This window comes from Gilbertella persicaria (genome assembly GCF_025201335.1).
Source record: "Gilbertella persicaria strain CBS 190.32 chromosome Unknown B0P05scaffold_68, whole genome shotgun sequence".
NCBI lineage: Eukaryota > Fungi > Mucoromycota > Mucoromycetes > Mucorales > Choanephoraceae > Gilbertella > Gilbertella persicaria.
Window position 1 is genome coordinate 84,409 of NW_026252029.1, and position 14,058 is coordinate 98,466.

Genomic DNA, 14,058 nt, shown 5'->3' on the forward strand with positions numbered 1-14,058 from the left:
GCTCTTCTAAAATTACTGCTGAATTGCCAATATGCATATTGTCTTTGGCAGAGAGCTATAATCATATCCATAAATGACTATAAAGCTACAGGTACAAATTTCTTACCTTGACTCTTTTTCTTTTGGCTACTCAAGATAGCCGTTGGCACTTCAGTGCTTGATGCTTCAGTGCTTTTTGCAAGCGTCTATATCATCAATATGAATAATGCAGTTAGAGTTTGCGTTATACTATTTTATTCTGTATTACACTGACTGCTTAATCGTATGTTCTTTTCTTTATTAACGCATCTAGAATTGTTTTAGAAGTCTCAGTTTCTGTCAGTTTTTCAATAAGTTTATTTGTATTCAAAGGCATTTGAATCAAGCGCGTTAGCAAACATTCCTTCCATTCCAATGTCCACTTCAAAAAGTGACAACTTTTGTGTGAATATACATTTGAAAAATTAATCATGTAAAAAGGAAAAGAGAAAGAATCATTTATCAAAATTATAACAATAAGCAAGTTTTTTTTTTATTGTTTATTACGCAAAGAAACCAGTAATTTATCTTTTTTTTTATCAGTCATTAGGCGAAGAACTAGACTTGAGGGTTACAGTAATGTTGAAAGCATTCTCGCTGAAAAAGTATTAAATGCAGGTAGTACTTAAGATGATGGTCTTGGATGCGAACATTACTAGATAGCTGTCCATTCTGTTTGTGGTTTAGTCCTGCTTTCTTTGATTTTTCCTATTGATATTATTTATGGTGGCTCTTACTATAAGCCCAAGGACAGTACACACTATTTCCCTCAAGCTTATCGTAATGATACCCATGGCAAATACCTCTTGATGTCTGCTTCTGTTGATCGTTCCGCTACCATTGGTTTCCGATGCGTTAAAGATACTCTTAGCAATTGTTCTTCATCAAAAGAACAATTGCTCACAATATATACATTTATTGAACTAATTCTACATTATAATATAAAAGCTCAAAGCTTATTAACAACACTTGTCAAATCATATACCATAGCAAATGAAGGATGAGAAAATTGATCATAGTATTCAATATTGAATCGCCTGTCTTTTGGATCTTTAGAAAAGATATAGACCAAAGGTGAAGATTCAGCCAGTATGTTGATATTAGGCATAAAAGGAAGTTTACCGAGTTCTTCGTGACATATATTTATCATGGCTTTGGCTTCTTTAGCAACGTGCTTATTAGAGCAAAGCAATAACTCAATAAGTAAATAGATAGCATTGAAAAGGATATCATAGGCAAGGGTGGTATGATTACCTAATATAACATAAGTTTAGTATAACTGAGTTTTGTTGAGCAACTTACATAATGCATCTGCGATGGAAATAGTAAAAAGTCGTTTGACAGTATGGACTAATAATGCACAAGCTTGTATGGATTTTTGAAATGAGTGTTGCATAACAAAAGTAAAGACTTGCTCGCCTTCTGCATTCACTGGTATAGGCTTTAAGAGTGTCGTATAGATAGAGAGTTGGAGCATACAGAAATCACCAAAACTGCACAACACAAAAGCATCTGTTGTCATATCAATGGCTGCTTTGCACATATCTATATTGTTGTAATCACTGCAAAGACGGAACTCGTCAGGAATGGCAGCAACCCATTCGTCTATGACTTTATCTAATTTGACAATAGAGTCAAAACTAAGTGTGCATATTTGACCAAAATGGACAAGGTGAATTTGTTTCTACAAAGGGATATGAGATAAAGAAACATACAAGAATACAATCTTACCATTAAGCTTGTCATAAAAGGATGATTCAGCATCATCAAAATCCAATTTTGAGACTTCACAAATCGTTTGGTTTCTTCAGACTCGTCTGCTGTATATACCAATGGAGGAAGATGGAAGCAGACCTCAAAGAACCGATCTTTTTCAATAAAATTGATCATTCTACGAAAGTAGACAATATAGAAAATGTGTCTAGTGAACATTGCCGTATTGACGCTTTCTGTAAGTGGCTGTAAGGACACAGGCGAAGTCAATTGTTTTTGGAAAATAGAAGATTCATCCGTATAATCCTTTTGTAGATCAAGACAGATATCAAAAGCCAAATCAAGCAAGTTTCGACAATCTGAAAACCGAAGTGTTGTATGCATATATTGCACCAAAAGCCCAATGGAGATTACATTTTCGAGCCGTTTTTCATATAAATCAAACTGATTCATGATGATAGATTTTGATCTCGTAAAGAAAAAATCTGCCATTTTACGTTGGTCTTGTAAAGAATAGCGTACATGTAGACAAGGAGTAGTACAAACGAAGCAACAGATACCCAATGTAATTGGATCGGATAAAGGGTCTTGAATGAACAATAGTCGAGAACGATAGGAACTTTCATGAACCAAAGTGCGATAAATGCTATGGCATTGAAAAAAGATATCTACCAACTCGCATACCATGGGTCTAGGATCAAATACAAGCTTTCTCGGTATTAAAATATCATTTTGATCAAATTCGATTAAGCGTGTCAAGAGTTCAACGTTGAAAGGAATCCAATTGGAGGTATCGTCTGCTCGAAATTTGAGTAAAAGGCCAGAGTCTCCACCGAGATAAATACTGCTATCACTACTACTACTACTGGCACTGCTTTGACTGCTGCAATCACTGTTGAATCCCCAGTCTGCGCTGAAAGGTGAAAGGTATGAAATAGACGTCTGAAGAGGCAACAAGTCGCTAATGGATTGGATTCCTGTTTCAATAGAAATATGACCATTGTGAATATGAAACTTCCATTGATTTGATAGACTGTGGGCCATGACTGCAGATGTCATTGTGGAAGGAACAAGATGTTTGCTATACATCTCTTTTTCAACATGCTCTATGCTTCTTTCAAGTTGTTGGATCTGAGATCTTAGATTAGTCAGTATAAGTTGAGCTATTTCTAAATCACGACTGGATCGACAAAGCTTTCCTAATCGTCGACATCGTTCACAATCTGTTTCTATCGAAGTTCGAATACATTTTCGACGTTGTTCTCGACACTCTAAAACAGATCAGTTTTTCTCAAAGACAGTTTTATTTATTTTACCAGCACAAGGCGTAATTTTAGGCTTCATTAACAGATAAAAAAAAAAAAAAAAAAAAAAAAAAAAAAAAAAAAAAAACGACGGTTTAAATATTCAATGGTCGAACTTTTCTTACTCCTGCAAACCCTCTTCGATCCCCCTTTGTCATCATGATCTTCCAATTTGCCTTCAAGTTGGATAATACACGCTCTATCTCTTCATTATGATCTGGAGAAGAAGCCAATAAAGAGGTCATTTGAAGCATTTTGGCTGCAGTGGCTGCTGGGTTTTGTGAGCTGCCAAAATCAGTAAACAGCTTATTGAACACATCTATACATGTGTGAGTGAGACAGAGAGTGAGATCCATACACCTTACAGCTTACCTTCTAATCGTTTTGTCTGTAACAAGATGACGTTATCTCGAAAACTTCTTAATGCCATACTACGAACATTCCACATTTCTGCTTCATCCTGTGAACGGTATCGAACATCTGTTCTCAAAGGTAAAAAGACAGCTTCAAAATAAGGAAGGGCATAAGTAAAGAAGAAAGACCATTGTTCGACTAATCTATCCAACAGCTTCTCATCTGTGACACCAAACATTTTAGCATTGAGTGTAAACATGCCATCTCTCAATAGAGCTTCGATATCTCGATAGAATTGTGGTGAAATGGGATCTGATATACATCGTCTTAGGAGATCATTCAAGTCTTCAATAGCTCCTTGAACACCTTCACCATTAAACAGAGGCAGGACGCGTACACAGAGTGTTTGCCATGCATCTGCCTGCGTACTATTTTGGTGAACAGTAGGAGGCAATGTGATGACACTACTCACACTGTTCTGTCGATGGTATGGATAATGCGAAGGTGTATTTGAAGGTGCTGCCATGGATTGAAATGTACTGTTGTTTGTGGAAGGATTATTGGAGCCAAAGTAAAAGTTACCATTGTTAGCGCTCTGTGCAGTCGTAGGAGAAGAAGGCGACATCATGTCTTCTCGCAAGTGCATAGTTGACTTTTCCATATCTCGCGTGATGGCTTTGGCATCCAAAGCTGTTAATGATTTATGAATAGATGGTGAAGTGATGGGAGAAGAAGGCCGCTGTGGTAGTTTCTCGGTACTTGTTTGTCGAGTGGTGTATTGTGATGTCGAATTCGATCGTTCACTGTGGCGTTTTGTTTGACTACCACCGCCACTGGGTGGAGAACGGATCGTCAAGGTAGTAGCAGATAATGAGCGTGTTGGATTAGGTGAAGCATTGTTTTCTATACTTGCAGACAAAGAAGAAGACGAGTTTGAAGAACAAGACAAAGGGACATTGTTTGTCTCATCTGCAGTATGAGGAGAAGGCATGGTAGAAAAAAAATAAAAAAAAAAAGTTTATTGTTCTTCAAATAAAGGTTGACTACTACTACTTGGACCATGATCAGGCATTTTTCCTTTTTTCTTTTCACTTGCTTCGTCTGCTGGTGGTGGTGGTGCAGAACTCTCTGTAGTTTCATTTTGTGGCATGATACTCATGACTTGAGCAAGTGTCTGCATAGACTGGAATATTTGGTTTTGTACAGTTTCCAAAATACGGAAGCGTTGTTCTATTGCTTCTCTTGTGGTTGTTGATAAGATACGCAATTCTTCCTCAGATAAATTGGCAGGTATTGTAGTCTGAGCTTGATGCATTGGGACTAAAGGAATTAATCCAGGTATGGAAGAAGGTTGGTTGGAAGGTGTAAGTACACTAAAAGAAGGTTGTTGGTTTGATGTAATGGAAGGGAAAGAGACACTGGTATTTGCTTGTTGAGATTGAGGGTGTTGCTGTTGCTGTTGTTGAGGCTGCTGTTGCTGAGGCTGCTGTTGCTGTTGCTGTTGCTGTTGCTGTTGCTGAGGCTGCTGAGGTTGAGCTGGATCAGCTGTAGTGTTTTCTGCTAATACAGAGCGACGACTAGAGAGAGTGTTACAGGTTGTTATCTGTATAAAAAAACACTTACCATGTAGGACATGTCTGTTGCCTTTCTAGCCAACTTCTTAAGCAGTGGAAATGGAATATATGTCCACAAGGCAACTTCTTGGGTTGATCCAAATTCTGTTCTCGATGAGCAGCAGCTTCAGGATTCTCCTCTTCAGTCACTTCAGTCACTTCAGTCACTTGCATTTCTTCTCTGCAAATAATACATGTACTATCGCTTGACCGACTTAAATCTTCTGCAGTAGCATCAGGATAAAGCTCATTCATATTACGAGTAGCACGACGGTATCGATAAAGATCTCTACATTTCTGTACAAAGGACCTGAAGGTAACATACACATCTCGAATAATATGAAGAGGCAATTGATAGTTCAGACAGATATACAAAAAGAAGCCGAGATAAGTAATCAGCTTGAAAAAATCTGTGGAAATAGTATAAGCTACATTCTGCTTGTCTTGTTTATAGGTTACCTGCCACTAAATCCAGGTAAAAGACATACATGGATTTGCCTTCCCATGTTTGTTCTGATTGCATATCGACCACATTTAAGATGTATTTTCCAATGGTAGACACAATAGAACAAATAAGGATTGTATATTCAAATCCAAACATAATCATCATAGTAGGTCCCTTTTCAAATGTGACACTAATAGCATGGTGAGCCAACAAGACATCAATGATGAGCAACAAGGCCAGCAAATTGACAATTCGGGCATGAAACGCCAATCGATTGGTAGGGGATTGTTCCATCTGTACACACATAAGTCTTTTTCTTGTTTGCATTGATGTCTTTTTCAGTACTTACAAACTCAACACGATCTTGACATAACCAATGGAAAATCTTGAGGAACAAAAGTGTAGTAAAGACCACAATAAACTGCAGATCAAATTCTTCTCGAAATATAGTCATGGCTAAACAAGTCTCTGTCACTGCATACCATGATCTTTCATACAAATGCTATTCATGTCTGTTAATCCAATGTTAGTTCAAAGCAAGTAGGATACTTGCCTCGACTTCAATAGCTCTTAGTCTACCAAAAAAGATAGTCTGTAGAGCCTTTCCAAACAAGACTGATAATATAAAACCCATATTGAGTAATATCTAAACATGATGTCAATAAAGGTCTACAACACCATGTATACATTTACCATCATACAGGCACTTGACTTGGAAAGGTGAATGCAGGCAGCATAAAAGTTGGAACGTTGGTGCATAGCAGAAAGGACTACTCCAATAGCTAGCATGGAGGATACACAGCCATAGACGGCCAGTCTCATATTAACAGTAAGAAGAAAGAAAATGAAAGTGGGGAGGAAAAAGGGAAATTGTGTCCCGTCATGCTTGAACACATCAATAGAATGTCCGCCACGTGTCCTCCAGTGACGTGCTTGGCACTTTTTTTTTTTTAGTCTTGTAGAGTTTTGTCAAGCACAGTTTATTCTTGCAAACATTGGAAAGCAAGTTTTTTTATGATAAAAATAGTCCTTTTTGTTCTTCCAAGTAAAAATGAAAAGAAAAATGGGGAATGTAAGAAAGAACATGAAGGCACAATGAAATATATAAATCATAATGCATAATGTTAGTCAAGAACAAATAGTCAAAAATACATGCAGTAGCTAAAAGGGAACATATCTTTTGAATCAAGATAAGAGTGTGCCCCTTAAAGAATAGACTAATGCGTCGTAATGCACAGCCAAATAAAGGTAGCATAAAGTTTGTTTATACACGCATAAGCACTTTAGATACCTGCAAACAATATTTAATAACACTCAAGGGAGACTTGCTCCAATTTTATTTAAAGTCCTTTAGACGTCAAAAGAGTGGAAGAAAAGACTGTGGTATTATAAGAACTAGACTAAGGAATGGGAAATGAGCCTGTGGTAGAAGAAATTGAGAAAAGAATAAGAGTTTAAGAGAGCTTGATAGATACTTGAAATGGAGAGAACATCATGAGTAGTGAGAGAGGAACTGGAAAGGAAAGCGGAGGAGAGAATTTACAGTTCATAATCAAGACGGGATTGATCATGCAGCTCATTTGCTAAGTGGGAAACCGTCTTGGTTATAGTTTTGGAGAGGAAATGGCCAAAATGACCTTATGACCAAAGGGTACTACTCATGAAAAAAGCCCGACTTGACAACACTTGATTTGCTTTTTGATACTACAAGACGAAAAATAAAGCTATCAACAAACTTTAATACTCAAAATGAGCGCAAAAAGCTCTAGTCTTTGATCAAAGTGTTTACCTGCCAACTATACTATAAAAATGGTATGACAAGAGCAAAAAACCTTAAAAAATTTTCGCATATTTGCTCAATATTTTAGCATCAAATCAGTCATTTTATTAGGATTGATGGGCTTAGAAAGCAAAGATCTACAGCTTTTGTCACTAAACCAAAGTCCAATAACTGCGTCTTTATGCAGTTCTCAGCAAAGGCTTGATTTCAAAGGCGGCGGGATGAAGAATTAGAGTTTTCATTTTAAAACCCGCGCCATAGTTACCTGGCAAGTGCGCCTGATGATAGATCAATGTTATTCAAGACATGAAATGTTAAAGAAATAATGGCAAATACGTTGGTGGCAATTGTGAAAGTGCATATCTAAATCAAGCAATGAAAAAAACTCTGTACGTCTAGTCTTAAAAGAAAGACTAAATGATTCAGAAAGGGCATATAATAAAGGATTATATACCATCCCTCGATAAGCCACTATTCGAATTCATTGACACAAAATAAGCCAACTTAAAACTATAGGTCTATTGAAAAAAAATTAGAAATCAAACAGAGCATGAGATACATAAGTAATATTTATATTGTTACTTAAATTAGGTTACAAGAAAGAGCAGAGAATAGAAGGGAGATAAAAGAGAAACAAATTAGTAAAAGAAATGAACCAATATATGTAAAATGCTTACATGAATACGAGTAAGTAGTTGGATACCTCCCCCAGAGTCATGCATTATGGTAGACTAGGAAACATTGATGTGTCTGTATCAATAGGCGTAATGCTACCGGTGTGTTTGTATAAAACCATCCATCAAGACTCAGGTTTAATCAACCCTTGTTTTGAGAAATAACAGAGAATATAATCATTAAAGAGTGGATTATTTGTTTGTTTGTTTTTTTCCTTAGTGTTATACTATCTTCTCATTACATTCATACTACTACACAATATGGCCAACCAATACTAAGCTGTGGTTGATACCAAAGGCTGTATCCTCAAGTACTGGTTTTTTCATTTATTTATATTATCTTAAAATAAAAAACTGGGTACATTCAAGTATCATTTTGGCATATTAAAAGGCTTTTGGATCATGATACCTTTGTTGCTGAATTCGAATGACAAAAAACTGGGCTAATTTTTTGTTCCGGTTCAGTGTATGACTTATTTACGAGTAGCAAATTGCTCTTGAATCAGTTTTTATTTGTTCTTTATCCAGACTTATAGTAAAAATCATTGTTTTTTGCTCATTTCTAACTATTTAACTTTTGCTATGTAAATTTATTTGGTATTGGTATACAAGCTTGTAGAAATCATAAATTCGTTCATAGTTTGCAATCGAAAAGTTTGTATTATATAAGTGGCTTTAGAACCAATTAGGATTCGTTAATAGACTAAAACATTAGAAACAACATCTGATAATTTCGTATCGCCGCAAATATACGGGGCATGAATATACACCAAATCTTTTAACCGACATTGATCATTCAATTGAGTAGGCAGTTTAGATCCGTAAGGTTTTAAGTAACAGAAAAAAAATTTTCTGCATGTATAGAATTTGTAGAAAACTTCGATTGTTGCCTTTAAAAAAGGGAATTCTCGGATCAAGGTATGTGTGCCATACATAGATTGTTTAAAATCATACATGTGTTTAATGAGCATGAATCATATTAAACAAAAAGATGTATTAGTCAGCTCTATATGTATGAATAAAAATTTCATTTGCCTCTGTCGTATTTCATCATGAATACATTTGCCAATTAAAAGAGGCTCTGTTCTGAATTTTCTTTGATTTCTTTTTCAAGAGAACAAAATATATTTTAGATCCAGTCATTAGCTCAAAAGTATAGTAACCCCGAGCCATGGAATTTTAGCCACAAGGCAATATATATTTTTTTTTTGATTACTCAGTCCCAGTCCTTCTTGTGTTTTCTTGTTCTACGAAATGGGATCTATGTTTTTTTGGGTTAGTAGAAACAACGGTAAAAGAAATGCTAGTTGTACGAGATTAATAGTCAGAATGATATAGACCCTGGTCTTTATCTGATCTTGATAATCTGAGTATTCAATTGAATGGATCGCCTCCTCATTTGCACTCTCCGAACATTGGATCAGGTTCCCTTGGCTTCTAACCATAAAAAATTAATGTGAATTTATAATTCACTTTAACGGATTTACTTATTTAATAGGCAAACTGCGATAGTAAGTACCTGTTCGAGATGGAATGTCTTTATGACACAAATTGCCAAAAACGATTTCATATTTCAAGGCCATGTTATTAATTTTATAGGATTATGGATAAATTCTCCAAGGGAAGTTTAGCGTGTTTCCTTGTACACAACAGAGAAAACAAAGTTTATTCTAAAATAGAAATCAATACCATATGGGCATCCCAAAAAAAAATGAGGATGCTAAGTTTTTTTTGTAACAACAAGGCCACCGATTACATAAAACTGCACCATTTAGGCCTCACCATTTGAAATAAGATCGTTAAATATCATCTGATAAATAAAAAAAAATTTTTTGACTCCCATCTGATAAACAAAACCTATTGATCCTGCTTATCTTTTTTTTTTTTTTTTTTTACTTGATCAAAGTCTGTTCCATTATTAAAGTTCAATAGTTACACCATGCAGACTTTCCTTCCTCCCCGCCCTCCCCAAACTTTTATAAAAAAAAGCAAACTTTGCGATTTACAGGGCGATTAAAATGTGCTTGTTTCACAAAGAATTATTTATCAGATTTTTTTGACGAAATATAGAGATGAAAAACATTATGTCAAACAAGACTCAATAGTCTATGTGACGCAGTAAACAAAATCCTTTAGGACAAAAAGTAAAAGAAATTAAAGGAGTTAATATTTTTTTTATTAGCAAGATTTTTTTTCAAAAGAATTAATGAACTACAATACAATACAAATAGTAATAAATCGATAATATTAATAAGATTACAGATACGAGTGGGGAAAAGAATTAATATATTCAAGTGCATACAGAAACACACAAGAGTAAAAAAAAAAAAAAAAGGGAAATGTCTAAAAAATAATTTTGAGGTGTTATGAAATACATATATGATTACAAGAGAGCTTTTTTTTTGTTTTCCTTAGACCTTGATAGCAGGACTATCAATTCTTTCAGGAAGTTCTGCCTTGCTTTCTTCGTTCAATTTAGCAGCGTGACGTATTTCACCGGTTTCGTCGATGTATTGTCTAGCTTCTTCCAAAGCTTGGTCACCATCATCCCATTCACCAGCTTCAGCCTTGCGAATAGCTTGACGTTTTTCCTTATAGAAACTGAAAGCAAGATAGCAGATAACAAACAACCAATAGAGACAGTAACTGATAATGGTACCATATGTAGCAGTGTTGTTCCAACCAAGAATGGCGTTGAAAATTTGCCAACCACCGTTAGTATCAACATTGAGTTCTGGGTCTCCCCAAGAAACATGCCAGACAGAAGTACTGACTCTGTAAGTAATAACACCAGCAGGTTCACCACCAACAACTTGGTTCCAAGCATTTTGCTCAAGATAACCAACACCCTTAGACATCAAACCAGCAGCAACAAGATAAAGAATAACAGTAGAGAAGACAAAGAACCAACGAAGTTGAATCAATTTACCACCACGATAAATAAGGAAACCAACCAAACAACCGCAAACAATACCCATGATGGCGGCAATAGGAATGGACTTGCCAGAAATACCCAAAGAGACACCACCAATAAAGACAACAGCTTCAAGACCTTCTCTAAGAACGGTAACAAATGGCAAAACAAAGAAGGCATATCTCTGAAGCTTTTCCTTGAAAGAAGAACGTTCTTGCGAGTCTTTTTGAATAGCCTTGGCTAATTTTACTTTCCATTTTTCTTGCATACGTTCAGTCTTGAGCATAGCGAGACCCATGACAGTAATCATGATAGTGGCTACAAGAGAGAAGACACCTTCCCAGATATCTTCAGAGTTTCCCCAAAGATCGTTGAGGACAGTATAGTAAACAGCGATAAAAGCAGCACCGATACATATACAAATAAATAGACCTGCAGCTGATCCAAACCAGATCTGATTACGAAGACGCTTGTATACAGGGGATTCTATGTTGAACATCTTTCGCAAGAAAGACAACAAGACAGACACAATAATGGCTGCTTCTGTCGTTTCACGGAACAGAATAAAGAAAATTGGTACGTTAAAGAGATCCTGAGACATCTTTTTCGTTTAGAAAATTCAGTAATGGAAAGAAAAAAGATCAGATATTCCAAATACAAAAACGAATCCTTTTTAAGAAGACTGAATTAGAATGATAAAAAAATTATCATCTAGATCTGTGGACTTGAGCTTTTTTGTCCTACTTGTCATATTAAAACCACTAAAAAAAATGAACTTATCAGATGGAAATAAATGTTGTACACATTTGTAACACTGTTGCCCGCGTCTCTCCGGGTCCCCCAAAGTGATACAGTTTTAGTGATGATCTTGAAATATTTTGTTATCTGATGGAGACGAATAAAAAAAAATAGTACTCTCCGATCACTAAAATCAGATAAAAATTTTCTCATGTTCAACAAGGGGGGACACTCTTAAGTTCAATTCTTTTTAAAAAGATCTTGATCTATAAATTATTATCATTTTATCTCTTCTCTTTTCTTCATACATTTTTCATCTCTAAGATGCGTCTTTTGACTACTTGTCTTTTAGTTGCTGGTTCAACCGGGCTTGCTCAAGCTGCTCGTGTTGTCTATGACTGGAACATCACTTATGCAACTGCTAACCCTGATGGTCTTTATGAACGTAAGGTTGTAGGTGTTAATGGTGCTTGGCCGTAAGTAACAATCTCTGAGGTTTATTGTCTTAATCTTTTTATTTTGTAGTCCACCAGTAGTTGAGGCTACCATCAATGATACTTTGGTTATTAATGTCAATAACCAATTGGACACATACACTGCCCTTCATAGCCACGGTATGTTCCAAAACAACACCCCTTGGATGGATGGTCCTGTTGGTGTGACTCAATGGTAAAGATTTTTTTTATTAACTGATTACTGACTTTTCAATAGCGCTATTGCTCCAGGCCTTAGTCTTACATACGAATTTAACCTTACTCAACATGGTTCTTACTGGATTCACTCTCACTACATGGTAATGATCAGTAAAAACACAACTTGTCTTTCCCTAATTGTTATCATTAGGGTCAATACATGGATGGTCTTCGTACCCCTTTTATTATCCATAACATTAATGAGACTTACACATATGACTACGATGTTACTGTTCCTCTTCAAGGTAAAATCGAGATGAGACTTATTTTTCTTTGAGAAAAAAAGAAAGTTAACATTTCATTTACATAGATTGGTATCATGCTCAAAGTACGGAAAACATTGGTATTTTCTTGAGCGAAGATAATCCTACTGGTGCTGAACCTGTTCCTGACTCCGGTTTCCTCGGTAATGGTGCTGATTTCAGTCTCAACTTTGTCCCCGGAAAGACTTATCGTCTTCGTCTTATTAACACATCTGGCTTCTCCATGTTCTATTTTAGTATTGATGGCCATACACTTGATGTTATTGAAATTGATGGTATTGAAACTGAACGTCAATCTGTTCAAAGCGTCTACCTTACTGCTGCACAACGTGTCTCTGTCCTTGTTACTGCCAAGAACTCTACTGATATAAACTACTACATGCATGCTGATATGAACACTGATATGTTCGATACACTTCCCGATGCTCTTGTTTATAACTTGACTGCTCCTATTTATTACAACAATGCCTCTTCTGACTTTTATCAAAGTGAAGATATCGGTATGGCTAGTACCTGGTCTGATTTCGACCTTGTTCCTCTTGAAAAGCAAGATGTTCTTCCTCATGACCATCAAGTTAACTTGACTTTTGACTTTGATGTGACTACTGACGGTGTCAACCGTGGTATGTTCAATGAGGTTCCCTATCTTAGTCCCAAGGTTCCTACTCTTAACACACTCTTCTCTGAGGGTAACTACTCTCTCAGCTCTGAAGTCTATGGCCCTCAAACCCAAGCTATTGTTCTCAACCATTTAGAAAACGTTGAAATTATTTTGAACAATCTTGATTCTGGTGCTCACCCCTTCCATCTTCACGGTCACGTCTTCCAATTGGTCGGTAGTGGTGAAGGTGTCTACACTGGTAACGATAGTGTTGTTGAGTGGCACTTGAGTAACCCAGCTCGTCGTGATACCGTTCTTGTTCCCGCTGAAAGTTTTGTCTTGGTTCGTTTCAGAGCTGATAACCCTGGTGTTTGGTTCTTCCATTGTCACATCGAATGGCACTTGGAATCTGGTCTTGCTGCTGTTTTTGTTGAAGCTCCTGATGTTGCTCAACAACGTATGACTTTGCCTCAAGCTTTTAAGGATGTCTGTACTGACGGCGGTTTCTCTGCTACTGGTAATGCTGCTGCTAAGGAAGGCCTTGACCTTGATGGTGCACCTAATGGTATTTACTTGCTCTATGATGGCTTCACTGCCAAGGGTAAAGGTGCTATGGCTGGCTGTTGTTTAGCTGCCTTGCTTGGTATGATTGCTATCGTCTTTTACTCTCGTGTTGATCCTCATAAGGAAGCCAAGGCTATTGCTGCTGCCAAGGCTGGTAAGATGTAAATTCACACTCACACACCCACACACCCACACACCCACACACCCACACACACAAACACAAACACAAACACACAAACACACAAACACACAAACACACAAAATTATTCTATTTTACTTTTAATTATTTGTAATGTACCTCCTATCTAGAGTTTTTATCTTTATGTTTCATAATTTCCTCCCCACCTCTTGTTTGTAAACGTATTATTTTTTTAATTGTATCACT

At 36.4% G+C, this 14,058-nt stretch overlaps 6 protein-coding genes across 6 annotated transcripts; 1 reads left to right on the forward strand and 5 right to left on the reverse strand.

The window, feature by feature from the left end:
• Nucleotides 1-1,348: 1,348 nt before the first annotated feature.
• B0P05DRAFT_448478 (uncharacterized protein) lies at nt 1,349-3,003 on the reverse strand (the record flags this gene model as incomplete). The annotated part of the gene is made up of 2 exons (XM_051573848.1): nt 1,349-1,702; nt 1,750-3,003. Coding segments are annotated over 2 exons (1,608 nt in total), but the record flags the coding sequence as incomplete, so codon positions are not given.
• Nucleotides 3,004-3,111: 108 nt separating this feature from the next.
• B0P05DRAFT_563328 (HbrB-like-domain-containing protein) lies at nt 3,112-4,393 on the reverse strand. Its single transcript, XM_051580713.1, has 2 exons — nt 3,408-4,393; nt 3,112-3,354 (listed from the first exon to the last, which is right to left on the reverse strand). Exons 1-2 carry the CDS (start codon nt 4,378-4,380, stop codon nt 3,131-3,133), a joined length of 1,197 nt encoding a protein of 398 aa, XP_051429838.1. The 5' UTR covers nt 4,381-4,393; the 3' UTR covers nt 3,112-3,130.
• Nucleotides 4,386-6,297, reverse strand: B0P05DRAFT_563330 (uncharacterized protein). The gene is made up of 6 exons (XM_051580714.1): nt 6,141-6,297; nt 6,001-6,093; nt 5,797-5,949; nt 5,462-5,741; nt 5,013-5,412; nt 4,386-4,966 (listed from the first exon to the last, which is right to left on the reverse strand). Exons 1-6 carry the CDS (start codon nt 6,267-6,269, stop codon nt 4,408-4,410), a joined length of 1,614 nt encoding a protein of 537 aa, XP_051429839.1. The 5' UTR covers nt 6,270-6,297; the 3' UTR covers nt 4,386-4,407.
• Nucleotides 6,298-6,407: 110 nt separating this feature from the next.
• Nucleotides 6,408-6,663, reverse strand: B0P05DRAFT_563335 (uncharacterized protein; the record flags this gene model as incomplete). The annotated part of the gene is made up of 2 exons (XM_051580715.1): nt 6,408-6,485; nt 6,532-6,663. Coding segments are annotated over 2 exons (201 nt in total), but the record flags the coding sequence as incomplete, so codon positions are not given.
• Nucleotides 6,664-10,312: 3,649 nt separating this feature from the next.
• Nucleotides 10,313-11,424, reverse strand: B0P05DRAFT_600629 (high-affinity iron permease; the record flags this gene model as incomplete). The annotated part of the gene is made up of 1 exon (XM_051583239.1): nt 10,313-11,424. Exon 1 carries the CDS (start codon nt 11,414-11,416, stop codon nt 10,313-10,315), a length of 1,104 nt encoding a protein of 367 aa, XP_051429841.1. The 5' UTR covers nt 11,417-11,424.
• A 453-nt stretch (nt 11,425-11,877) lies between these two features.
• On the forward strand, nt 11,878-13,838 carry B0P05DRAFT_480409 (multicopper oxidase-domain-containing protein; the record flags this gene model as incomplete). The annotated part of the gene is made up of 5 exons (XM_051575126.1): nt 11,878-12,029; nt 12,079-12,222; nt 12,265-12,346; nt 12,397-12,490; nt 12,556-13,838. 5 exons carry the CDS (start codon nt 11,878-11,880, stop codon nt 13,836-13,838), a joined length of 1,755 nt encoding a protein of 584 aa, XP_051429842.1.
• Between the last annotated feature and the right edge of the window lie 220 nt (nt 13,839-14,058).

What these genes read in the sequence shown, in the direction of transcription:
- B0P05DRAFT_563330 (XM_051580714.1), bottom strand. Translation starts at nt 6,269, where the DNA reads ATGAGACTGGCCGTCTATGGCTGTGTATCCTCCATGCTAGCTATTGGA. An exon ending in TAAGAGCTATTGAAGTCGAG is followed by an intron (nt 5,950 to 6,000) that starts GCAAGTATCCTA and finishes AGACATGAATAG; the next exon opens with CATTTGTATGAAAGATCATG. An exon ending in TTACCTGGATTTAGTGGCAG is followed by an intron (nt 5,413 to 5,461) that starts GTAACCTATAAA and finishes CTATTTCCACAG; the next exon opens with ATTTTTTCAAGCTGATTACT.
- B0P05DRAFT_563328 (XM_051580713.1), bottom strand. Translation starts at nt 4,380, where the DNA reads ATGCCTTCTCCTCATACTGCAGATGAGACAAACAATGTCCCTTTGTCT. An exon ending in ACAGACAAAACGATTAGAAG is followed by an intron (nt 3,355 to 3,407) that starts GTAAGCTGTAAG and finishes ACACATGTATAG; the next exon opens with ATGTGTTCAATAAGCTGTTT.